This window comes from Python bivittatus, unplaced genomic scaffold (assembly GCF_059951505.1).
Source record: "Python bivittatus isolate LINGU-HERP-01145 unplaced genomic scaffold, Pbiv_v1 ctg000330_np1212, whole genome shotgun sequence".
Lineage (NCBI taxonomy): Eukaryota > Metazoa > Chordata > Lepidosauria > Squamata > Pythonidae > Python > Python bivittatus.
This window is the reverse complement of record NW_028277058.1, coordinates 49,743,370-49,768,733: the sequence shown is the minus strand read 5'-3', so window position 1 is coordinate 49,768,733 and position 25,364 is coordinate 49,743,370. Positions and strand designations below refer to the sequence as shown.

At 40.6% G+C, this 25,364-nt stretch overlaps 2 protein-coding genes across 2 annotated transcripts in view; one reads left to right on the top strand and one right to left on the bottom strand.

The window, feature by feature from the left end:
* The window catches only part of CACNA2D4 (calcium voltage-gated channel auxiliary subunit alpha2delta 4), a 147,006-nt gene that overhangs the window by 82,541 nt on the left and 39,101 nt on the right, over positions 1-25,364 (top strand). The gene's annotated exons all lie outside the window — the stretch shown is intronic.
* Positions 1,857-9,654, bottom strand: LRTM2 (leucine rich repeat transmembrane protein 2). Its single transcript, XM_025171716.2, has 3 exons — positions 9,567-9,654; positions 4,738-5,328; positions 1,857-2,311 (listed from the first exon to the last, which is right to left on the bottom strand). Exons 1-3 carry the CDS (start codon positions 9,652-9,654, stop codon positions 1,857-1,859), a joined length of 1,134 nt encoding a protein of 377 aa, XP_025027484.2.

Below are 25,364 nucleotides of genomic sequence, written 5' to 3'. Positions count from 1 at the left end.
CACTGACTTACATAGTTCACTGTGTGAAAAAAAGTTTTCCGTCCTTAACATTTACCTTTGGCCTCGATGTTGGTTTTTTGCACGTTATGTCAGATGCCACAGCCAAATCCTCTGGACAACGTTCCATGTGATTTTCGGCCACCCGTGTCATCTCTACGTGAAAATTATTCACTCTTTTCCGATCCCGTACTTCTTTGCTAATAGAACAGAACAGGCTTTTCTTCTCCCACATTGGAATCTTAAGTTCATCCCAGGGTTCCTGCTGCTGACCGAAGACTTGGGGCGATCTTTTTTTTTTAAGGGAGCATTCTTCCCTTCACAAACAGCAGCTGCTGCCAAAGGCATCATGTAACAAAACAAGGAAGAGCATAGGTGGCCTGGTCCTTGCCCAGCTAGGGTGACCGTTCGGTTCTGCTTCTCAGTTGCTGGAGAGAAACCTCAGAATCTGGGCCAGCTGTTAAGCTGCTTCATGCAAGGAGTGCAATACCCCCACACAAGCCATGGATACACCGACCTCTCGTGCCATCTTCTTATCCCAGGAATACCCGCTGTGACGGGCTAGAATGAGTTACCATGGCAATGTGTGCTTTCCTCTGGAGACAGCACTTTATCCCACTTTCAGTAATATAAAATGAGTCCTTAGGTTGGTTTTCTCTTCCCGCTGTCACCAGTTTAAAGAAAAATAAGGCTAATGTAATGCAATGTGTGCTTGAGAAAAATAGCTAAGGTGAGAATTCATATGCCCAGTACGTGCATGTGTGCGGGAGTGTATACATGTATGCTTCAGGATGTTGTCTGCGTGCCTGAATATATTTTATGCATCAATCTGCTCAGAACATTATTTATACTATGCATATATTTTCAGAAGAAATCCTACGTGGGTTCTTAGCATACACATGTATGCAAGTGACACACATTTACAGGGTATTAGCATGAAGGGGCAACACATTTTCAGAACTGCATCCTTTCTACCACATTTTAAACCTGATGTGTCATTAATGATTTTAAGTCATGATCGTGAACCTTTTCCCTCCAATTCTTTCTATAATATATATATGAGATCAATCAGATGATGCTCAGGGCCTTTCCTAAAATGATTGATCTCTTAATAGGAGTGAAGTGATCCATTCTTCTCTTTCTGCAGATGCTTTATATTGCTCTTCGTGGTAGTTATAAAAAATCTGAACCAGGAGGAAGTAGGAGGCATATTTTTTTAGCACTCCACAATTATATACTGATGATGTGCAAAGAAAGGTGAATATGTATATAGGTAATAAGCATATGTTAATATACATATTTGCTTCCTCATTATGTCAATTATGGTACATCTAAATATTCATTATTTCTAGTGTTAAAAGAGGAATGTTAACTTTCCAGTGGCTATAGTGGATTCAATTACAGGCCTGTGGGCCTGGAATGTTTGTGAACTAGATTTCTTTAGCAAAGCTAAAATGAATAAATAGTTGTACAATAATGCGAGTGATGCCACGGGGGGAGTTTAGACACTTTAACAAGGGTTGTCACAATGTTTTTGAGTGCCAAAGACTCTGTGAGGCAATGGATATTTGCAAAAACAAAAAGCCGGGAAATCAAAGAAAGATGTTTGTTTGGCTGACCTTCCCAAGATGGGATCATTGGTGGGAAGTCTTGTGCAAAGAGGAGACATCTTTTATTCACCTGGATTTCCATGAGAACAAAGGAAAGTGGACATGAACCCAGAGCCAGGTGTCCTGAACCCATAAACACATTTTACTAATTGAATCAATGGAATAATTGCACAGTCCATCTGCTCATCTGGGATGAAGTGTTCTTAAGTCTTGGCTGTATCCTATTCTGCTTCTAATTTCCAAGAAGATTCAGGCCACAGAGGAGATCTGTTTTTGTTCCTCATGTTCTCCCTCCGTATCACCCATTAATGGCTGCCTCTTCTTCAGCTCTCGATGGTACTTTGCCATGAGAGATGCATAGATACAGCCATAGGCTGCTGCCACCACCATCATGATACATACAATGCCACAAACTACCCCAGCAATGATGACTGTGCCAATGGCCCGGCGCACACTGATGGGTCGTGGCTTTTGCTTCTGGGGACAACCCACGCTGGGCTCCTCTTCTGTTTCAGGACTTGTTTTGGGTTTGGGAGCAGTTTGGCTTCCCTTACTGCAAGGAGGACCAATATTGTCCAGCACAGTAGAGCTGTTCTCATCCTCCAGCTGGGAACAGTAGTTAAACATCTCCATGGGTACCAAGCGCATATCCTTCCCCCGCAGCTCCTTAGGCAAAGTACATGCCAGCTGGTCTATCTTTCCTCCTATCCCATAAGAGAAAAAAAAAATGCTTAGTTCCCTATCCTCATATGAGACCATACTGGGTTCAGTATAATAATGCATTTCAGTGGAGCTGTTGTGGCTGAACCCTTCAATAAATTGGGGTGGTCTACCGTTGCCTAGCTAAACATTAGCTGTAATTAGCATATCAAGAAAAGTAGGATTGTGGAACAAACACTATTAAAGCAAAAAGCTTATTGTAAACCTCAGTACGATTAGCTGGGTTTTCCCTCGTGTTTAAAGTGTGTAACAATAAATTGAAATAACAGAAACTTCTAAAAATGATTAAAAGGTAAACTAAAGGCAATAAACACAATGCTTCAGCAGCAGCAGACTTCCTAGAGCAACACAAAGAGAGTGGCCAATTACCTACGCACATTATGAGCTTCACTGGATAAGTTCAAGCAGGTGCTGGGTAAACATTTATTAAGGATGCTTTATTTCTGATTGTACTATGAGCAGAGGGGTGAACTAGATGGCTGGAGTGGCTCTCCCCAACTTATGATTCTAAAAGTCAAAAAGTGAGCTAGCTGTGTTTATGCTAATTGGACTTTATTAGAGAGGACTATCCATAGCAATGTTATCACAACTAAAAGTCTCTTGCCCACTCAAGAGCTCCAAATCTAGAATGAAGTGTATGTATGGGTAGAAATGGACTTTGGGCACCTGTAAAAGTTAAGGCCAGTCTATAAATAAATTGGCAATCAATGAACAATAATTGAGTTATGGAGTATATCTTACCAAATCCAGTTGATCAGTGCCACATTAGACCTAGTTAAGTTTCTAGGTATGTTTTAACAGTCGCTCTATGAAGAATGCCTCATCTAATCTTGAAGTTATTAAAACATGAATGACCATGGGTGAGTTAAGTTTCTCCAGAATTAGATAGTCAGGATACCTGCTTAAACCAATCAAATGTCATAACTTCCACCTGCTATTATTTTTTTCAAATTATACACTACTATTATATAATTGCTTGTAACTATATATTATATAGAAGACTATGTACAATGGCAGTAACTGTACATAGTGGTACATAGGCAGTGGTACATAGACTAAGGGGAGACAAGTGAAAGATTATAAAGTATGTTATATCTAGGTTGAGTAATGGTTCTCTCACTTTAACCTTCAAGTCATAATATTATCAATGTATTTACAAGGCAGAGGACATTCATCCAGTTATTAAGAATGACTGACTTAGGGTTTGGACAATATGGACAGTGGCAATTTAGCTACTCAGTCTGCTTCCTCCCAAGATCTGTACTCCTAGTGGTATCTTGAATAGAATTATTCTCTATGTGAGTGGGAATTCATCCAGAGCCATCACGGGAACAACACTTGGTTTGCTTCTCCCAGAAGCAAACATCTAACTTTCCTTTTTCTGGTCAAAGCTTTTATTAAGATATATAAAAAGTACAATTAAAATACAAATCAGAAGATATAGAAAAGAGAGAAGATAGAACTAAAAGAAAAAGACAAAAATTTAAAAAGTGAGATCAAATAGATCTCACTTTCTCTCTTCTTCTTTCTATGCAAACATCTAACTTTCTACTGGCTTCTGTTACTGCACAATATGAGGAGTATGCTCCATAAATTAGTATTGATTATGATTCTGGTAAAATAAACTTCCAAGGTGACTCAGAAGATTTTGAATACTAATTATTAATATCACTTTTTAAAAAGGAAACCACTAAACAGTATGTGTCAAAAAGAATAATTGGCAGTACCATTAGCAGATGCTTAACATCTCCTACCCAAAAATACTAATATTATTATCAACTAATCTACTCAAATCATATTATCAATTAAAACATTATTGGTGACCCCTGAGATATACACTGTTGATCCATTTTACAGATGGGGGAATTTAAATGCTTAAGGGTGGCCAGTGTCAGGTCCTATTGAAGCAGTGACTTTCTATTAAGATTAGTGATTAACTTTTGTTTCAAGCATCTTGCATATAAGTGGTAAAACTAAATTGTTGTCTTAGAAGCTCAAATTTGAGCTTCATCCCTCCTTTGATTGATGTCCAGTTCCTCTACATTTGCCTTTTCATGGAAAATACCTGAATGTGCTCCAGCAGGCGCTTTCTCAATATGTTAATTTGTGACAGTATGTTTAGATGCTCCAAAATGATTAAATGGATTGGATACCTTCCCCATCTTGATCCATTCAAAATAAATTCACCTCAAGGAAGCTGAATGACTTTGGCTAAGCAAATGTCTCTGGCTAATCCAACTACAATACACTACTGTGGCATAACACAATCAAATTATGCACTTTGACTATTCTCCTAATCCAAAATCTGGAATTCGATTCAACCAAATCTGGCCAACTTTTCTTTCTAGCAATCCCTAGCAAACTAGCAATAAATAACCCTCAGTTTGGACCAATCTTTAATGGTACCTACCTCGATAAGAGAACCATTCCATCCAATATTTAAAATCTCTCAGATTACAGTCACATTCCCAGGGATTATCTCCCACTTGTAACTGTTGTAGGCTGATTAATGGTTCAAAAGTTACCCTGTCCAAATTCTGCAGACGGTTTGATCGGAGAGAAAGCCAGCGGAGAGAAGGCAAGTCATCAAAAATGCCCGAAGGGATTTGAGCAAGTCCATTAATGGAGAGATCCAACTGATGCAAAAGAACAGTGTTCTGCAGAAGATCTTTGTCCAAACTTCTGATGCTGTTATTCCTCAGATGTAGTTCAGTGAGATTAACTAGGTCTCTGAAAACATTCTCAGGAAGTTGGTCTAAGAAATTGTTGGAAAGATCCAGTCTCCGGAGGGCAGAGAGATTGGAAAAAGCTTGCCCTGACAAGGTACTGAGTTGATTGTTAAGGAAAAGGAAGGTCCTGGTGCTAGCCGGAATGTTCAAGGGAATGGATGAAAGGCCTAAACCACTACAGTCCACTTCCAGGGTACCACTGTTGCACTTGCAAGAGGAGGGACATGTGATGAAAGTCTCTGCTGCACAAAACGAAAGCCAACAGGCAAACACTGCACAAGAGAAGAGAAAAACCAAGCACAGTATATTGAAGCATCTTCCATGATGGCATGTAACCACAATTTCACCTATTAATGCTACCTTACCTTGTAACCAGATGTACAAATGTCTCCATCACAGTAGGATTCCATCTACTAACTTAGAGGATGGCTTTTAATACACTTGGTTCTAAGAGTTCTAGAACCAGTTGTGTTGTGTGGTTAGGATGGTTTCTTGTTGCCCTTAAACCTTCTCTCTTTCTCCCTTAAAGGAGTATTATGAGTTGAATGGTAGCCAAATGAGCTTTTTCACAGATTAATCCTTGTGCAGCCAGATGGATTCCCACAGTGTGAGCTTCCTTTTAGCTTTTGATGAGCTACTGGGGCTAAAGAATAAACATCCTCACAGGGTTGTGAAAAAGAAAGGTCATAGTTCCCCAGAGATCTTTCTGCCTGATGCCACAGGGTCCAGCATCCTAGACACAATGGAATCAAGCAGGATTGGAGGATAATCCAGAGCTATAAAAGAGAATTTACTAGACCATGAGTGTTTATAAAAAAATATATTTGTTAATATTTAATTAGATATTCTTAAGATGCACTTTATATAACACATTCACTGTGTTGCTATTTTTTCAATGGGATTTAGTATACATTTGATTGACTACAAGAGTTGTTTTATTTACTCTCTTTTGTTTGATACTTCTAAACTCACTCAGTGCCCAAACAGTCCTGAGTACTTATAAATGACAAGGGTATATAGTGAATAACTAGCACTAAGCAAAGGTTAAATATTACATAAGGCAGCCCAAGAAGTTAAGCATGGCATCATTTGCTGCAGGTGGACCACAGCAGCAGGGTATTCTTAAAGTATAACCACCAACTAACAAATGCCCTGCCTCAGCTTCCCACAATGGAGTGGCAAAACTTCAAGAAAAAAAAATTCTATCTGGTCTTAATTACAAGAAACGTGAACAAATGCTCCTAAAACTAGTACCATCGATTTTAAAAAGTAGTATCATCGATTTTGACTTAGATTAATTCCAGAATCAATTAATACGGGACTGAATATTGATATGTCATGTTCATTGCCATGCTTCTTCTATAGTGAGTTCAATCCAAAGCTCTGTTTTATATACATTGTCCATATTTATGGCTGATCCCAAAGCAGTCATCAGTATTAATTCAGCAAAAGAACGTTTCACAGAATCTGAAATCTATAGAATTTGTCCATTTCTTAATACTTGGTTAATTGAATTCACATCTTCATAAAGCTACTTGATGCTCCTATACCAATCTTCTAAGAAAATTATGGTTTAAGCCATAGGATCAAAATTAGAGAAGTCTACAGAGCAGTCTTCATAGCTATCTTCCTGCTAAATTGTAGAGGTCAAGAGCAGCAGCAGAGGTGTTTCAATGGATTCTGTGTATCTTGTAGGCACCAGAGTTGATATTATTTGATTAGAGAATTTAATTCTTCTTAGAACATCTCTCTCTGTAATGTAGAATTATGCCTGACAGATCAAGAAAGAAGGGAAAGTGGCATGTGTTGTTAAAATCTTCTTGTCTTTGGATGCCTGACAGAAGTACCATATTAATAATACAGTGATATCTCTGATGATGGGAGAACATTTAACAGTTTTGTGTACAGAGAAAGTTGAGAATATATCACAGAACTGCATTACTCTTCTATGCACATTTAAACAAATGCCTTTCTTTCTGTTAGCCTGTAACAGAACTCTTTTGGAATACAATTATTCAAAATGAGGTAGTGGTGCTACTTCTAAACAACTGAAAACAGATTAAGCTTAAGAATTTGATGTACACCAAAACTGTACTGGTGAAAGAGATGACCAAGAGAAAGGAAGGACCTCAGTTACTTATGCTGCTGAGGAAACAGAAGTTCCAAGAAAAATATGAGTAAGGCATGTGGTGGTTTGCAAAGGACAGAAGGTACATGCATCAAGATCTCAAATCTCAAAAGCCATTTTTTTATGGATGCTCAGTGGAGCAGCTAGATAGTTTTTCATCCCATGAAAACCAGCAATAGTTACAGAACAATAGTTTAAGTGAAACATTCAGCGTAGTGTATGCTCTTATGTCAAGAAAAGATAATGTTACTTTGTAGGATGTTCAGGACTCTAGTAAGATGATCCAGAAATATAAGATAAGGCTAGGGCTCAGTAGCATTTAGAGTAAATAATTTATAATAGCAATCTAGGAAGCAAGGGTGTTTAACAAAGGCAAGGCTCTTAGGTGAAAAGAAACCATTTTCTCAGCAACTTTTATTGACATATTGTACTTGACCCCTAGTCGTAGGTTTGGGTGAGTGTCACTACCCCCTGCTTAGCTTAACTGCATGTATCCTCATTAATGAACTCTTTTCATAATATGCTCCAGAGATTTTTTAGTGGTTCACTGAAGTACATTTAGTTTCTTTTTCACTTCTTCTATTTCTGTATTGGACTCAGTATTTTCAAATTTGGACTCATCTTCTTATCCTGTTAATTGCAGCACAGAGATGACTATTTTTAAAGGACACCTTAGCCTCATCCCCAGCCTGCCAGAGAGACAGCTTAAATTCATATTTAGCTGCTCCAGTTCTAAAGTGGTGTTTTCCTTGTGCTCCTAACACAATTTTGAGTGGAGACACCATCTTCAACATCATAATTGATGATATGGTCAGGGACTGGGATCTGCCCAGCTCCCAATGGATATTTGAAGCTTCTGCAGATATAGGCCCTTCCCTCTAGTCACTGGGCATTACCCTCCATGGCTATTTTAATTTAGAGTATAGGATCCTGGACACCTGGTTTACATAGAGGCATTCCATGGGCTTCTTAAGCACTCCTTTGAAAGAGTGCTAGGTGTGTTTTCTTAAGTATGGGTTTCAGGTTTAGAGCACTAGGCCTGATATGGTGCACTACCTCCCTCCCACTTCAGCTTATGCCCCTCAGCAAGCAACTGATCTATCAGCTAAGCTATTTTTTGGACATGGGTTTAGCATTCTTCCAGAAGATTGCTAGACTGTTGTTTAAATGAACAGCCTTAGTGCTCCCTCAGAAGAGTGCAAGATCCATATTCATAAATAACCCAACTGACAGGCCAGTTGTGCTGAGTAGAGTACCTTTTTGCCACTCATCTGTTACTCAAGTTAAACCCTCTGCAGGGCACTCACCTAACTCACCACATCACGTTAGGGAGAACAACAATTAGCAGTTGTTTTTGCCACTGACTCTACCAATTGCTGCCCATTAAATTTGTCAGGACAGCACCATTTATCAGCCTCATTGCTAAGGCACATAAAGCTTGGCCATAGGGGCAATCCAATTTATGTCAACATGCTTTTCTGTTGACATAAGGAGTGGAAGAATGCATGTTAACATCACTCTGAGGAAGAGCCTTTAGAGCTGATGTTCTAGCTGGAATTCATCACAAGTCAATGAATAATATAAATTAATTTAGAGGCTATTTTGTTGCAAAAGGAAATGTAGAATGCCTGAAACTATTTGACGTGGCCCACCAGTGCTATTACTAGTGACTTACTTTTCTTTAGCCCACAATGCATAAATCATTTCTTTGACCTCACACTGCCAGAATTACCACAGATCCTAGCTTTATGAAATTTCATAAATGACACTAAGTGCCTTTTTGCTGTTTTACATTTTTGAAACTTGCGAGCAAAAAAGCTTTTTTATATTAAAAAATGCTTGCAGTCCTTCTTTAAAAAAATGCTTGTACCTATTAATTTGAATGGTTTATGGGCAAAGAGGGTACTGCTCTTGTGATCACATAGAATTTATGAGATTTGCATTACTGGATACCCATCATTGTCATAAAAAATGATGCATTTAGCCTTTTCCTGAAACTAGGCATGCTCCTCTATAGTAAAAATGCATAAGGGTAATACTTTTTATTATTAATGGAGCAAAATATCAACTACTGGTGAAATATGTTATCAAATTATTAAAATCCAGGCCCAGTAAATGTTTTAAAAATAAGCATCATTATGAAAGGTGATAGAACATGCCTGTTGCACATGTTTTGGGTATTAGGAACAAGATGGTAACATTCTCCCAAGTAAAAATTCTACAGCTTCTTTCTCTGACATTGCATTTTATCTATGCAATGAGTCCCAAAGAGTCTAAGGTCTGGATACTGTTCACTATTACTATAAAACCAGGCTATTTTCCTTTCCCATCATTTAAGAAGTAGGAACTGGACTCTTTGCAAACATTTTCAACAATACTTACAGCTAGTTTTTCTCCATGTCAAAGAAAGTCTGTTGCTCCACCAGTAACCTCCACTCAGAGACAATACAATATTTGCTGTTTTCCCCATGGTGTTTGGTGCTTGCCAGAGAAACTGGCACATATACTTGCAGGTCTGAACAGAAATTTGGCTGATCTGGAAGATAAAACAGAGCAAAAATCATATGATTGTCAGGTGTCTGGAAGAAAACCTATAGATAGAATCTGATAGTCAAAGTGAGGCCTTTGTTATAGGTACCCGCAGAAAATTGGCAGATGAGGGGACATCAGTAGAGATCTCTGGACCCCAAACCAAAGCTCTCAGATGGGCTCCAGTGGTGAGAATGCTCAGGCATTAAGCTCCTCCCCAGGCTATGGCAACTGAGAACCCGATGGGAGTAAGAGAGGAGGAGGTTCACACAGCTGCTTCCTTCCTACTGGCATCACAGCCATGGGCAGGGCTTAGGAGAAGACAGAGTGACCAACAGAAAACCCTGGAGAAGCCACTAGGAAGAACCCCGGAGAAGGTCCACCCCTCCTTACAGGTGATGTGATGACTGAAGTGGAGGCTGGGGGCAGTGGCATTGCCATTTCTACTGACTAAGGCAATGGTTTCCTCAGGCGTGGGAGAAGCAGATCTTCTTTTACTTGCTCCCTCCTTCCTTCTGCATTATTCCTCCACCATGCTTCCTACTGGGGTTCTACATGATGAAATGTGTGGAAGATATGGAGCAAGGAATGAAGCAAGGGGGAGCCCACGACCTCCTGGGACTATGGGCTGCAAGGCAGCTATCTACCCTAGTGTCCTTATTTTTATGCCCCTGGGCAGATGGTAGAAAGTGCCTTCTAAATTATGCTGGAGTCTTTATTGAATGCAGACTTTTGACAGCAATTATAAGAAATAGTTCTGGGAAATCTGTATAGGACAACGTACCATTTTGAAGGTACTTCCCATTGCTGCTGAAGAAGGAAGGAAGGAAGGATGGGTTGAAGTACAAAAAGGAGGATGAACTTAAATAACAAGCAGGATTAGTGAATTCTAATTAACACAAGGTATTCCCTGCTTTAAAAATGGCTAGTTCAGTAAAGCATAATTGCAATTTTGTAAGCGGTAAGTGTATGACCCCCAAATGTTTTTTTTAAATAATTTAAATACAAGATTTGTGAATGAAAATGGTTGGGAAGGTTTTGAATTCCATTCTTGGACACCAGGTATCTAGCAAACATTCACTGAACTACAACCATATTTTATACCAAAATTGCGACTGCAATAAATTTGAAGAAAGGGCTCTTACATTTGTCAAATAACCATTCTGAAAACTGAGAAACACTGTCCTTGCAACAAACATGCAGTCCTGAGGGAAGATATGTAGGTTACATGCAACAAAAAGGAACAAAAATGACTTTATAGGGAGGGGAGAAATTGATGACACAGAAAGATCTGAAGTAGCTTTTGTCCATTCTTCTGGTATTAACTGAAGAAGCATTGGCAATTACCTGTTTGCTCAGTGGGAAGCAGTGAGAATGTCTTGGGAGACTTTGAGGGAACATAGGAATCTGCCTGCTATGCATTATGTTCAGAGCAAGGTTGATCCTTTGCATGCTTATGTTGCTGTATTCCAATAAGCTTTTCAACCAGTCTGAAAGCAAAACCTTCTACCCTGAACTTCTAGTCTTCCAAAGTCTCCAACTACTGATTGGATAGAGCTTCATCTATTGCTTATGGTCTTACATGCATCTCCAGGGTTAGTCCACACCGACAATCATGACACATGCTGTGTGTGCAGAAGGTCTCACCTTCAAACCCATTTCTTGGTGGAGTTGAGAAAGGCTTATCTTAAACACATAGACTGTACTGAGTTTGATGGACCCATGACCAGCTCTTTCAGTATTTCATGGCAAAAATATTGAGTGATGAATTGCTGGATTATTACAGAATTTTCATGTCACTCCAAATGCTCTTCAAAATATTTAGTTGCCATCAGCATACAGTCATCAAGTAGAAAAAGGGAAAAGGCCAAGGGTGTATCTTATGTGCAAACCAGTACAAGGTTCATGAAGATAACTCTTCATAAATTCCCAGCATTCGTAAGAAGTTCAAATACTAAGCCCCTAATGAGATCCCAATCTGTCATCTAACATGGAAACTCCCCTAGGCTCAGCTTGTGGGGTTGCTGTATATACACTGTTTGGCTTGCTGAAATCAGTGCTCTGCAGTCCCAGGGGGGAAAAGTAAGTAAATAAAATTAGTGTGGCTATGGGCGCTTTTGCACTGACAAATTTCCCTTCCCCCTCTCCCTCCATGGCAAGGAGATGTAATCCCTGCATCAGAGATGCCCATCTCCCTCGGGGTGGGGGAGAGGGAAGGAGTTTGTACAGAAATCCTAATAATGGAGCAGCTGAAGAGCAAAATAATGAAAGAAGGTTGAGGGGGTGGTGGATTTAATTACATTTTAATCTAAAAATGTGTGGGGAGAACATGTCTCTGTGTGTCCTAATTAGAAACCCCCTGATGGTCATCCGTTTTGTCCTCTGATGCTTATATGAGGCACCATGACAACAGGTCCTTCCCTGCCCTTCAGGTACCAAAAGCAAGGGAAGGAAGGTGGGGAGGAAGTATTGTCTGTCTACAGCTCTTCCAGGTTCACTCAGGGGACAGTTCTGCAGCACAGGGTTGGCTCTAATGGGCAAGAATTCTCAATCAGAACGGACTGCCTCCCCCCCCCCGCCCCCCTTTCTCCTTTCCTCTCCTCTCCTGACGGATCCCGGAAAATTCTCCTTTGGGGCTTTCTTTTTCGATTTGTGGAATACGCCTACAGCTGGATCCACATCTCTCACTTCCCCTCCTCCCACCCTCCGCTCATTTGTTTATTGTGATGGGCAATCAAATCCTCCCAAATTCCCACACCATGGAGAGCAAGAGGGTTTGGTGCGGTCTGTGAGAACAGTTGAAAAAAGATGATCTGACTCAAGGTTGCTGAGGGGAAAGCTTTTAAGAACATTTACGAAGGAGGAGGGTTGTTTCCTCCCCGCCTGCCCCCCCCCCCTTGACACAGCACATGCAGGTGCACACACACACACAGACACACATCTACGCCACCTTCTGAAAAACAGAATAAAATTGAGTTGGCATCTGTCCTTGGACTTCTTTCCAAAGGCAAAGCCTGAACTTCTGCCGTTGCTCAGGCATCTGAGCCCAAAGCTCTTCACTGCCCCTCCAAAACCCCCTTCGGACCTTCTCCTTCCATTTTCATCAAGCCCAAGCAGGAGTGCTTACCTGGGCTCCGGCCAATTTCCACCTTCTTTCCCCTCCTCCTGTGCCTCCTTCTTTCCCGGCAAACAGACTCTAAGTCTCTGAGTCTGTGTCCTATTTAACTCTCCTACCCCACAGGAACCAGAAGAGGAGTTAAGCTGCCAGCCACAGAGACTTAGCCAGCTGCTCTGGGTGGCTGGGCTACAGAGTTAAGAGTTGTGGAATGATCCCGTCTGTTTTTCCCTGAGGTATTAGGAAATGCCTGCCACTTGCTTTGCCTGTTTTACTGCCCCCCCCCCCCACCACCACTCAACCAGCCTTCGACTAGGCTATAAATATTACAACTGGCTTTGAAGCCACTGACAACCCACCAGTAAGGCTGGGCTGAAGCATGTTGGCTTTTGAAAAGGGATATTCTGGGTTCCCTCCTCTTGAGATCCATTTTGAAGGTGAAACAGGTCTGTTTCTTGGCACAAAAGCCTTATTAGAAACATCATTCTATTGGGATGATTCTCATATTATGTTCCTCATAATATCCTTCACCATCATAAGGACTTCCCTGTGTCACTACGCAACTGCTACTTTACTATTCCCTCAGCTCCCAATGAACACTAATATTTTTCAATAGAGTCAGTTCACACATTCAGCTGCTATTCATCACTGAGGTACAGACTATCTAGATGACCTGCAAGAATGGAAGGAAAGACATTGTACACATTTTCTAAAGCACTACCTTCCTTATTACTTCATAAGCTCCTGGTCTGGAGGTTGACAGAAAAGATAGAATCCAAGTTAAATTTTGGCTGATCCTTCCTCCCAGAAAGCTCTAGCGTAACATCACACAGCACATCCTCCACATTCAATCCCAGAATCTGCTTCCAATGTGAAGAAATCATAAGCAGGGCCCTTCATAAGCAGTTTATTTTCTGCATTTTTGTATTATCACCATACATTCACACACACACACACACACATTCCTGACCAGATGGCAGGGTTGCTAGTGTAGTGGCCATTTAGCCTACTGAGTCCAACCTTCTGCTCATCACCTGCATCGTCCTATCAGAGAACTTACATCAACAGCAGAGGTCCTTCTCTGTATCCCCCACCATCTGAGGTAGAGCAAGGGGTTAAGTGCCATTTCAGTCACCACACCACAGCCACGCAACGCTGTTTTGAGAAGTGTCTATCTGGCTCCCTTCTAGATGACCTCCTGCTATGTGGTGAAGATGTGGTTTTCATAAAGCATTTGACAGGAGCTTGATAGGATGATGAATTGTTTCTCCGGATCGATTTTATTACTGATACTTTTTGTGCCAGATATCTTATTTCATTGTGATATTTTCTTGATTGTGTTAGCTCTCACAGCATATTTTACAGTCAGAAAGTGGGATACACACAGTAGTAGGAAAAGCTGCAGGAATAACAACCCCAACAAACCTCTTGCCGAAATGTTCTGTGTCCTTAAGCTTTAAACCTGATTCTGTCCTATTAATGTATAAAAGCAAGATGGATGTCCAGGTTTTATAACCAAAGGCTTCATAGCTGAATTCTCCCTGCACCTGCCACTTAACTTGGCTACAGCTTCCTCTGACTGCTTTTCTTAAATTTGTGTTATCCAAGCTTGATTGAGAAGGAAAGCACTCGTGGGGGATGAGTGCATAATGGAAAATCATGGGCTTGGAAAGAGTTTGGTTACTAAGCTGAAATACATCCTATCTATTCATGACACTTTTGTTCTCAGACGCTGACAGCCAGATACTTTTGTAAGTTCCATACAAGACATTTAGTCTGGCTACTGAATCAACCCATTTTCTGGATCTGTACAACATATCTGTATTATGAACGGACCAAACAAGCTGGGTTTTCACAGCATGTAAGCCACACGCACAGAAAAAAATAAAAACAAAAACAAAAGCTAACCAAGGTTAAAATCAACCCAGGCTTGATATATTTTGAAAATGCAGCCATTAGGTCTTTATCTGACCTGGCAAGCAGGTTGTGTGAACACGGCTACTTTGTATGTGCTAGGGTTCTCAGAAGTCAGAGCTCAGCCGATAGGGTGGGTATTCTGAGCTTAGGTAACCAGGAAGGCTGCAGAGGTCAAAAAGGTTAAGGTGGAAGCTGCATCAGTGCAATCAAAACCCTACCCTTTGTAATGTCTGATGCATATGAAAAAGGGACAGGCTTCAGTCGCACAGCCATTACATCATGTTGCCTTTTTCACTTCCTTGTGGATGCCCCTGCTATGTAAGTTTGTGAAGATTTATTTTAAAAAATAGCTTTATTTGATTATTTGCTGACAAACCTATCCATTACAATACATGTTGCTCGTCGCCCAACAGAAGCAAGGCTAATTTTACATCTTAAGATGATCAAGTCGCTAATCAAAAGCAAATGCATGATGAAAACACTAGGACTTACACAAAACGCCCTATCCCCAATCAAATTCCCTTGGACAAATGGGTCAGAAATTAATTCATTTACTCTGCACTCAGAGGCTTGTCCAGACACATACTGCCAAAAATAAATCATTTGGTTTCTTCTTATTGAATAATTGACCACTAATGGAAATATCTCTGGAAATATATCTGTGTATTTATTTATTTTTATTTTTTTAAAGGGAAGCGTGACAAAAAGGAAGCAGATTCCTTCCTTCTGTACCCAGCCTTATCTACTTGCATGTCGCCTTAGCCATAGAGGCAACTCTAGGTAGCTTATTCTAGGCAGCTTACCCGGTGCAATAGCTGCCTTCCTTTTATTTAATGAAATTACTGGACGATGTGTGTTTTAACTGGCCAGTATCAAAGAGGGAAATTATATATGAGTGAATTCATATTCCTTTCTAGTGAGCACAGAGTCTTCTACAACCGACTACTAAACTTCACCATTATGATATAATTTCTAAAATGATTTGAAATGTTTATCTGCAAGTCCCTTGCTCTGGAAGATATACTATCTTGACTATCTTCCTTTGCAAGGATTTCTATTATATTATTTGCGGGGTGGGCGGGCTAGGGGACTAGTAGATAATATAGCTAGAGACGGTGGAATTGGTTAGACTTTCTTGTTTTATTAATGTAAATATCTGCTCCTTTCCTTTTGGAGAGCCCACAAAATCTAGCAAGGAAAAGGTAAGATCACTCAAGTCCAGCTTGGCTTCTAGTGACTTCATGCCCGTGACCAAGGCCCTCTTGTGTCCTTGGCTCTTGGCATAAGAGGTCTGAGACTGACTTCTTCTGCGATGTGTTTTTCATCAATCCAGTTTAGCAGACAACCCAGGATTTTCCTGGGGATCTGCCATCCAAAAACTGACGCAGGTCAACTCTGCTCAGCTTTTCAGGATCAGCTAGGTACGGCCACTTAGAAAGGCAGGACAAAAGATAACACGGAGTTTAAAACTGAGCCAATTACTACATACAGCAGCAGAACCCAAAAATTGAAATTAAATATCCAGTGAAACAAACAAACAAAAAATCATCCAGGACAACCCCTTTATTGTGATTTATTTATTTATTTATTGATCCTCAAGTCTCGATTAAGGAGCCCGATGGGACTCTTAAAATAGTGGCGGCTTTTTTCCCCTTAGGTTGGGCTTCTTTAATCAACATCAGGGAGGTACTGAGTTCGCATAAGATCTCAAGCACACAGGGCATCTGCTGAGAGAGTCAAAAAAGTCAAGATGGCAACGGCAATCAGAGTCCCACCACTTTTTAATATGTACTCTGTAAAAAGGGGCGGAGTTTCAATCACGTGGTCACAACTCCCATCTTGATTTTTATGACCTCCTTGTGGACATACCCAGAAACACTTTTTCCAAATTACTTTCCAAGTCTGCACAGCCCTGCTGTCCAGGACAAAATAGATCTTTTGATGCTAGAATTTGTTTCCGGCGACAGTGTCATGACTGAAATTGAGTTTTGATAAAAACATGAAAACTGTTTAAAAAAAAAAAAATCTCTGAAATATTTTTAACATTAGGTTTCATGTTATCTATTATATGGTCATAACCTATTCCGTGACACTGTTTGACTTTTATACATCATGGGGAAACCATAATATTTGGGGGTAAGATATTTAAGAACCTCCTGCTTGAATTATGAGACACTGAAGAGAAGGCAAGATATTTTCAGAAAGTAACACAGTGTGACTTGTGAGCAGGAAGTCATCACTTAAAATCTCTTTTTTGCTGCAAATTTTCTAAGTGGTTTTTAGGCAGACTAATAATAGTAGGGTTTACACACTGTAGTAATCCATAATGTGATTTATTTGGTTGAGGTTTACCATGTTGGGTGAAGCCAGGCATTGTGGTTTCTAAACTGTGATTTATGGCTTAGCATTATAGGGGAACCCAGCTACTTGTGGTTTGACTAAACCACCAATTTAATCAAGAAACTGGGGTTAAATAAACCATAGCTTAGCATGATGTGTGAATCCAGTCATGATAGTAGACCCATTTTCCTATTAATAATGTGAGGATATACTTTACTGGCAATTGTAAAGATTGCTGAAAAAAGATGTTTGGAGCATCCTGAATACTTGCTGTGCTCAAGCACTATATGACCTAAGTTTTATGAATGAAAGCAGGCCTGGCAGTAGACATTTAGGGATCTGCCAGAAGCCCTACATCCTAGCCTGGCAGGGCCACTAGATCTCATGCCCTACCCAGATGCAAGGGCGTCTACAGGAAAGGGTCAAAATCTGCAAGATGCTGGGCAGGTGTCGCAATGCAGACCCCACCCTGTTGCACATGTGTGAAATGTTGATTCACAAAAAGAGAGGGGCTTGGATCACAATGGAACATCCAGCATCTTGAAAATTCTGACGCATCCTGTGGGCAAGGCTGCCCAGGTGCATCACCACTGCCGCTGTCTTCTATTGCTCTTTGGGCTTCTTGTTACTGCAGGTGGATGTCTCTGTGCTCTCATTTGGTTGCGTGATATAGCTGATAGCCCAGGTAAGCCAGGTGATGGCACTGGGCGCCAGACATCTCATAGTGGAAGTGATCAGGTGATTAGAGTAAAGCGGCCACCAACTCTTGGTAGCTACCAGCTCTTCCAACACCAGTACATCCATGGACAGAAAATGGGTTACAATGGGAATCCAAGAGGCTGTGACCACTAGCAGCAATCTGGGGGAGGAATAGTGGGGTCTCACTGTTGCCAGGGGGCTGGACAGTGCTGGGGGACATTGATAGCACTAAACCTAAACCCAATGCAATCTTGGTAAGAATGTCCTTTTCAAGCATCTCTCTTTAAACAGAATAACCGAGGTCCCTCGGCCTTTCTTTCCTATCATAACATTTGAAAACCTACTATTTCTGAAGCCAGAAAATATGGTAATGCCACTACAGCACTCACCAAAAAATAAGGAAAATGGATCAAAAATCCCTTACAATGCTCTCAGGCTTTGAAACGTAAAACATACTCAGGTATTTTTGCATACTAATGGAGATGCAAAATCTGTTATGGATTGTAATGTCAGCAAAGGCCCCAAGGGAATGCTTGAAGTTGGAAAGTTTCTGATCCTTCCTATCTTTGACTTAACAGCCCATATGCTCATGTGAAGCATGAAAATTGTTATTAGCAGTGTAAAGCATTGCTTTCAGGCATGTAATTAGAAATTATAATCCTCACTATCCCAGGAATTTCTATAGATTTTGAAAGATTACATCTGTGCTTGCTGCCATCATTTCAGCCTGAGCAAAATTCCAGAATCTGTTTAAGTCCCAGCTCTCAGTCCTGGAACAGGCAATTGGACAATGCCTCTGAGCCTATGAAGAGTGTAATTCCATCACTGATTTATACAGTATTTGGAACCTGGGTTGCGGGTTTGATTGGTGTGATATAGCCAGTAATTCAAAGCCAGAGACTCAAGTCAAACACAGAGACTTTCTACCTGCACTACTCCTTTTAGAAATTAACAGTAAATAACATTCAATACAGCCATTTACTTACATTTGTTTCAGAAAGGTAATATACCATCATAGACACTCTCTTGTCAAAGCAGCTGTAAATCTACAGTTATTATGTGGTTTCCTGGTTGGTTGATTTGGGTAAATCTGTATCTTGTTTTTTGACAAAAATTTTCAAAGGGCTCCACGATATCCATGAACTTAATTACATTAAAAGCCCTACCCTTAAAACAAATTATCCCACCAAACCAGGAACTGGCAACTGATGTTTTCTTTGCCCCCACATCCTTTAAGAAATCTTTCTCAAAGGGCTTCTCTTAGGCCGAGCACCACAAAATTTAAACAAAAACAAAAAAAGGTGATTTAGGAAATGAATAATGTTCAGGACTAACTAAATAGCAGATGGGGTGCTCTGCATTAACTCAGCCCCAGTCCAAAGCGGTGGTGAGAAAATGTAGGAAATGGTAATAATCTCAAGGCCCATAAAGTAATGTAACGTGTCATAAAATGTAGAGACAAAGCCTTCAGTTTTAGAGGTTCTTGGGCTCATTTATCAAGCTTTTTCAAACATCTGTTTGCTGGAGGGGACCATCATTTCCTGCCTATTATGAGCTTCCTGGATAGTCCTGATGGGCTATTATGGAATACAGAACATTGGACCAGCTGGACTAATCTAAAAGGATACTTAGGTATTTTGGAGACGGACAGGCAAGGAAAATAGCATATGCTTCTGCTCTAGCTAGGTCACACTAAACAGCTTATTTCAACTATAGGGCAAAGGGGACTCATTTAGAGTTTTTGGATGAACGGATCCGCTTGGAGCTATCTGACTCAACGGTGGATCTATCAAGGTTCCCAGGGAGGAGCTTTTACTCCTGAACTGCACCGTTTACACATCTATATCATATACATCATGAACAAAGGCATCTGAGTCTGGCAAACTGATTAAAGAGGAATCCACTTGCTTTCCTCTTTAATCAGTTCAGTGTGCTGTGTCCCTGTATTGGAGAAAAGAAATGATAGAGCTCTGAAGTAGGAACAGAGTTGCATGTGAAGTTGGAGAGACACTTTTCAAAGCCACCCAGGAACAGTTGCTGTATGTGGGTGGCAGATTGTCACCCGTCTTGTCAATTCTAATCCAAATCCCAATTTTTGTCTCTCTCAGCTGCAGAGGAAAAGGCCTTCTCCACAGATAGAACTTTAATTTTCTGCAAAGATTAATCTCATGATCAGCAGTGGCTCAGGATGCTAATCCTCCCCACTCCCACCCCGAGGGCTTCTGAGCTCAGCAGAAAGAGCAGAGGGATTGGCATGCGGGGAGAGGGCTGTACTGCACAAACTCCACTTTTGTGCATGCATCCGCCTGGAAGGTGATGCCTGGACACCATTCTCACCCACTGATTGCTCTGGGGATGAGGTGTTTGTTAAATCCCCACTAAGGTGGCTCCATTTTCAATTCTGCAGCTGCTAAGAAACGTTCCTTTAGCATTATCTAAGGCAAAGGGGAAGGAAAACAGGAGGGGTGAAGGAAATTCTAATTGTGCTTTTGGTTTATTAAATCAGTGAGGAGCCCTGAAGGCTTCTGACAGTACACTAATAAATTTCCACTTACAAATACTGCCACTGTCGAGAGAACATTTTTCTTCTAATGGTCCAGATTGCTAGAAAAAGAAGAAATTGTTGAAGATGCCTGAGATTCAGAGTTGAATATTTCAGGTGCATCTATATATTTACGTACGTGCGTGTGTGTGTAGAGGGAAGGAAGGGGGAAGGAGGGATGGAGAGAAATAGAAGTATCTGTGCTAGATGTAGTTAACAAGGTAGATCCAAGATATTTTACTCCTGCCACCACCTTCCCAGACATACCTATTCAAGAAGCAGAGAATCTCAAATTATTTTAATACATGAGGCAGGAAACTCCACAAACGCCTTCTCTCTTTGTCTGGTAGAGAAAAGGAATCACTGTTATTCTTTCCTAATTACAAAAGAAGTATTGATCAAAGACCCATCAACTCCTTATTCCCTGCTACTTTGCATTGGTGAGACCACACCTGGAGTACTGTGTATGATTCTGAGCACCACATTTCCAGAAAGATATTGATAAGTTAGGACAGGTTCAGAGAAGGGTGACTTCAGGGCATGCCCTGTGAGGACAAACTGAAGAAACTGGGGATGTTCAATCTGGGGAAATGAAGTCTGAGAGGAGACACAGTAGCTGTGTTCAGGCCATAAAAGGATGCCATAGGCAAGGTGGTCAGGAAAAAAACTTTCTGACAGTAAGATCTGTGCAACAGTGAGACAGTCCACCTATGGAGGTGTTGGTTCTCCATCTCCAGAGATAATGTAGTATTGTTGATTTGCTGGGGATTGTATACTCCGCCTACTCAACAGACTCTGGATTTTAAGAAGCTGGATAGCTGCCTCTCAAGGATGGTTTTTCTGCAGAGGGTAGACCTAGATGGTGGTTACGCTTCCTTCCAACTCAACCGTGGTCTAAGATTCTAAGGCTTTCATGGTACCCATCATCTACTATGCAGGACAGCAGCCTCAGCTCTGCCTAATGGTACTATCAGTACTGGCTGAGAGATTGTCCTATGCTTTTAAAGACCTTTCCTGGTTGTTTCCCAAAATGGAGTAGAGAAATTGGATCAAAGTGCTGAAATGTCACATGAATTAAGGACTGAGCTTCACTTAAGTTGCTACCATCCGATGTTTAATTAGGATCCAACTCTAACTGTGCAGTTTATAACAGTATAACCTGGATTATGAAGTACAGGTAGTCCCCAGTTTAAGAATGAGTTCTTTTCCCAAGGTCTGTACTTAAGTCAAATTTGTATGTAAGCCGGAACAGTATTATCGTATAATACTCTGTAAGTAGTATTGTGTAATTAACTCGAATCACTGTGTATTTAACTCAAATTTTGCTACAATTGGCTCCTTTCTTACCTATGGGTCATCCTTATGCCGGGAATTCTTAACCTGAGACTACCTATATACATCTGCTCTGGTATGAGAGTCCTCTGTCTACATGTTCAGAGTGGAGAATATGTTCGCTTATTTACAGAGGAGGTCTCTCATAACAGTACATATATGGCTGCAGTGCAAGTAGCAAAGCAGGTTCAGCAGATCACGAAGCAGGGAAAAAACATATTCCAATGCCCATAAGAGATGCTCTGCTAAGGACTGATTTGTGAAAAATGCCCCACGTAGGCAAGAATGAAAGGAAAGGATGAACTGGAAAAAGAGTAATGTGGATAAAAGGAAAGGAGATCCTGCAATCTTGAACTGGATTGTAATGCTTTTATGCTTAGTTCCCCCTTTTTTTTTCTAAACACAGGCTACTAGACCACACCTTAACCCTGTAGCACATTTGTTGTTTAAAATGCCCTACTGTGGTATTTGGCACTCTGCCTGTACTAGAGGCAAATCAGTAGATTTCCATGACAACACCTGTCTGTTCTTATTAAATTGTACAGGGGACCAAACAATGCTAGGGTTAGAAAACCCTCTATAGCCAGTATCAGTAATGAAACCAACTGCTAATACAGTAACATCATTTCTCTAGTGTGCAATGCAGCACACAGAGAATTCTAACTGTACTAGAGAATAGGAAGATATAGATGCCAAGATAGAATGGCATTCATGAGAATAGCAATAATAAGCTATTTGTAGACTCCTCCCTGTGATCCTTGGTGGAGTGTAGTTTGGAAATGCTTAGATATGAACATGAAGTAAGCACAGCAAACAAGGGAATATCAATCGGAGGGTGATAGTGCCCCACTCTTGACCTAGGAATAATCATGGAAAACTACGTTTGCCTCTGAAATTCAACTCCTGCCCTACTCCAATTCAGTTCAAATGTTTTACTTCTATCCCTTTTGAATTCAGATCTCAAATAGTAACCCTAGAAACCCCTCAATTCAATGGGGTGGACGAAGTCATTCTGAAAGATGCCATGTTTATGAAAAATCCACTTAAAAACCATGCTTACATGAATGGTATCATGAATTCCATATTTATTCAAATTTCTTGTATGAGATCATACAGAGTGTTACCTTTTTTTTTTTTTTTTGGCACCATCAGAACATTTGCAGTTTTATACTCAACCAATTTCATTCTCTAATATGAAGCACGTTACATTTTAATTCTGCAAAACATACCACCAAGTGCGGTCACAAAAAAACTGCTGATATGTACAAACAACTGTTTATGCAGGCTTAAAACAACATAAAACGTGATGCAGTGTGATCACAAAGGCGTAAGATCATTTTTTTTTAGATCCCATTTGGGCCAGTTACATAATAGTCCATTCCCACATCATAGATAACAAGCAGGAAGGTTGCTTTAGAAGACAGCACACATCTTCTGAAGAAACAAATGTTAACTTTTTCTTTGAAAAAAAGCAAATTTGCGCAAACTGTTAGGACATTGTGGGAGCTGTTATTCACTCTTTTAGGGAAAGAAGTATGTACTCCCACAGTTTAATGATGTCATGCAGACACAACCAGTTTCTGAAGCATATACCTTAAGGTGCAAATAGAATATATTTATTTCCAATTACAGAATATTTTAATATGAATATCTGTGCAAGTAGAAAAACAAAAGACACCTGATTCTGCACATCTGAGTTACAATTGGAATAGGTCCCTTTCCCCTTCCCTTCTCCTCTCCCCCTCAAAAAAAAAAAAAAAGTTATGTAGAATAGCTCCAAATGCTTTCCACTTCTGGGGAAAAAAATATTATAAAATGCCCCTGTCACTTCCCAAGCTTTTAGATTGAGCCTAACATAATTCTCATGTAGACCCGTTGGCTGTGCATCTTTTGGCTTTCTTTTGGCCAGAATCAGAACATGAGAAGTCTGACTAGTCCTGAGCTACTATTGCTAGACTGAGAAGATTTGAGAAAGTTGGGGAAAAAATGAACCACCACATTTAGAAACTTCAGGAACTATATGGTTGTTTTGTTGGGGAAATGAGTAACCAAAGATGTCAACAGCTATATGTAGCCCCTTCCCATTCCTTTTTAAATCTACATTTACAACTGTTAGCTAAAGATCCCCAAAGTAGGCTCACTCTTCTCCTTAAATTGAACTGTATTTATAGTGAACTCTGAAAAGGCCTTTCACATTATTCTGTTTCTGCCTCAATTAACTTCATGAATTTGTTTCACTTGATTAACGCCTGTGGTATAAATGCTCAGCATCCCATAAATCAGAGGAAAGCTTTAAGAGACCCAGCAGATTTTGCAGAGGATATTCTAGGCCTTCAAAGCTTCTCTTGGATCTCCTATGGAGAACCTATGCAACATAACAAAACCAGCTTGCCTCCAAAAGAAACTTAAGAGGCATCAGGAAAATGAAGAGTGTTGTCAAATGTTGCCATGTTGCCTGTTGAAACAGATTTCCTTTCATCCAGTCCACAGCTTGAAAATGGTTTGCAAAAACTAGCATTTCTATCCAGGCTTCCTATTTTGAGAATCCATAGGACTGGATAGATAGGAATGTTCCTGCTTTTGCCACTCCTGATTAATGTATCTGCTTCTTGATTGATGGAGAGAGTGTCTATAGCAAAAACATCAAGCTTTACATCCATGCCCCTGAGTATGGTCAACATTACTGATGGTGGTATGTAAGTCCAACTATAGTCACTGCCTGAAGTGGAGATATTGTAGCCAAGAGAAGATTCACATTCTTAGAAAGCCTGGAATCTTTCACAAAATAAGCCAAAGAAGGTTTTGCTCACACTAGTGTCAGGGGCTTGTGGAGCCAACAGAAGTTGACATATATAATAACTTAAGTCTTCTGTTCTTTCAATACTATCATAATAAACCATATGTTTTCATCTAGCCCTGTCATCACGCACCATTCCATGTTCAAAATTTGATTTCCTTATACCTCCTACCATATTACCAGGATGCTGCATAGTGATTAAGCCATAACCTAGTAGAGGCTGAAAATAGTGAATGGAAGGCATCTTTATGCTGAAGAATCAGAAATATTAATATGGTGCCTTTGCAGGCAACACTCTTAGGTACAGCCTTTCCCCACTTGCACCCAAGTATGGCATGAACATCCCTGGCCACCTCTTATTTCTGCCACAACCTGTGAGGTTGCCTGGACCTCATCAGCTGTGATGGCAGAGAGCTGCCTGATAAAACTGAGGAGAGCGAGCCAGCTCTCTCTCTGCTGTTTCACAGTGCAACCCTCTCCATGCCCATCAGCTGTGATTCACACTGCTTTTGAGCATGAGTTTTAGTGCTTTTTCAGGAACACCTAAGCAAGTTTTGACATAGGGCCAAATTCACTGGCCTAGCCATCTGTTGAAATTCATCTCATCCCCATCTTAAGTTAAGGAGAGTGTCTGGTGGATGTTTTCCTAGCAGCTGAGGACCTTGCAGAGGGGAGGAGGGACACAAAGCTGAAGGAATCTCCCAAACCCTGTCCTTAACATGCCCAGAACACAGTAAGTAAGGATGACACTATTTGCCAGCTTCATGCTGCTGGCATGAGAGGGACTCCCACTGGGGACAGCAAATGTATTGCTGGTAAACATGTTTGGCCAGCTCAAGGATTGGTGGACAGCACCTTAGGTGGGCCAAGAGAAAGAGCTTTAAAAGGAGCAGTATGCCATCAGACCAA

Bases quoted from the DNA above. Each gene is read 5' to 3' on its own strand.
- LRTM2 (XM_025171716.2), bottom strand. From the start codon at position 9,654: ATGGGGAAAACAGCAAATATTGTATTGTCTCTGAGTGGAGGTTACTGG. The intron at 5,329-9,566 runs GTAAGTATTGTT...TCTCTTGTGCAG, and splicing joins GACATGGAGAAAAACTAGCT to TGTTTGCCTGTTGGCTTTCG. The intron at 2,312-4,737 runs GTAGGTACCATT...CTTATGGGATAG, and splicing joins GGAATGGTTCTCTTATCGAG to GAGGAAAGATAGACCAGCTG.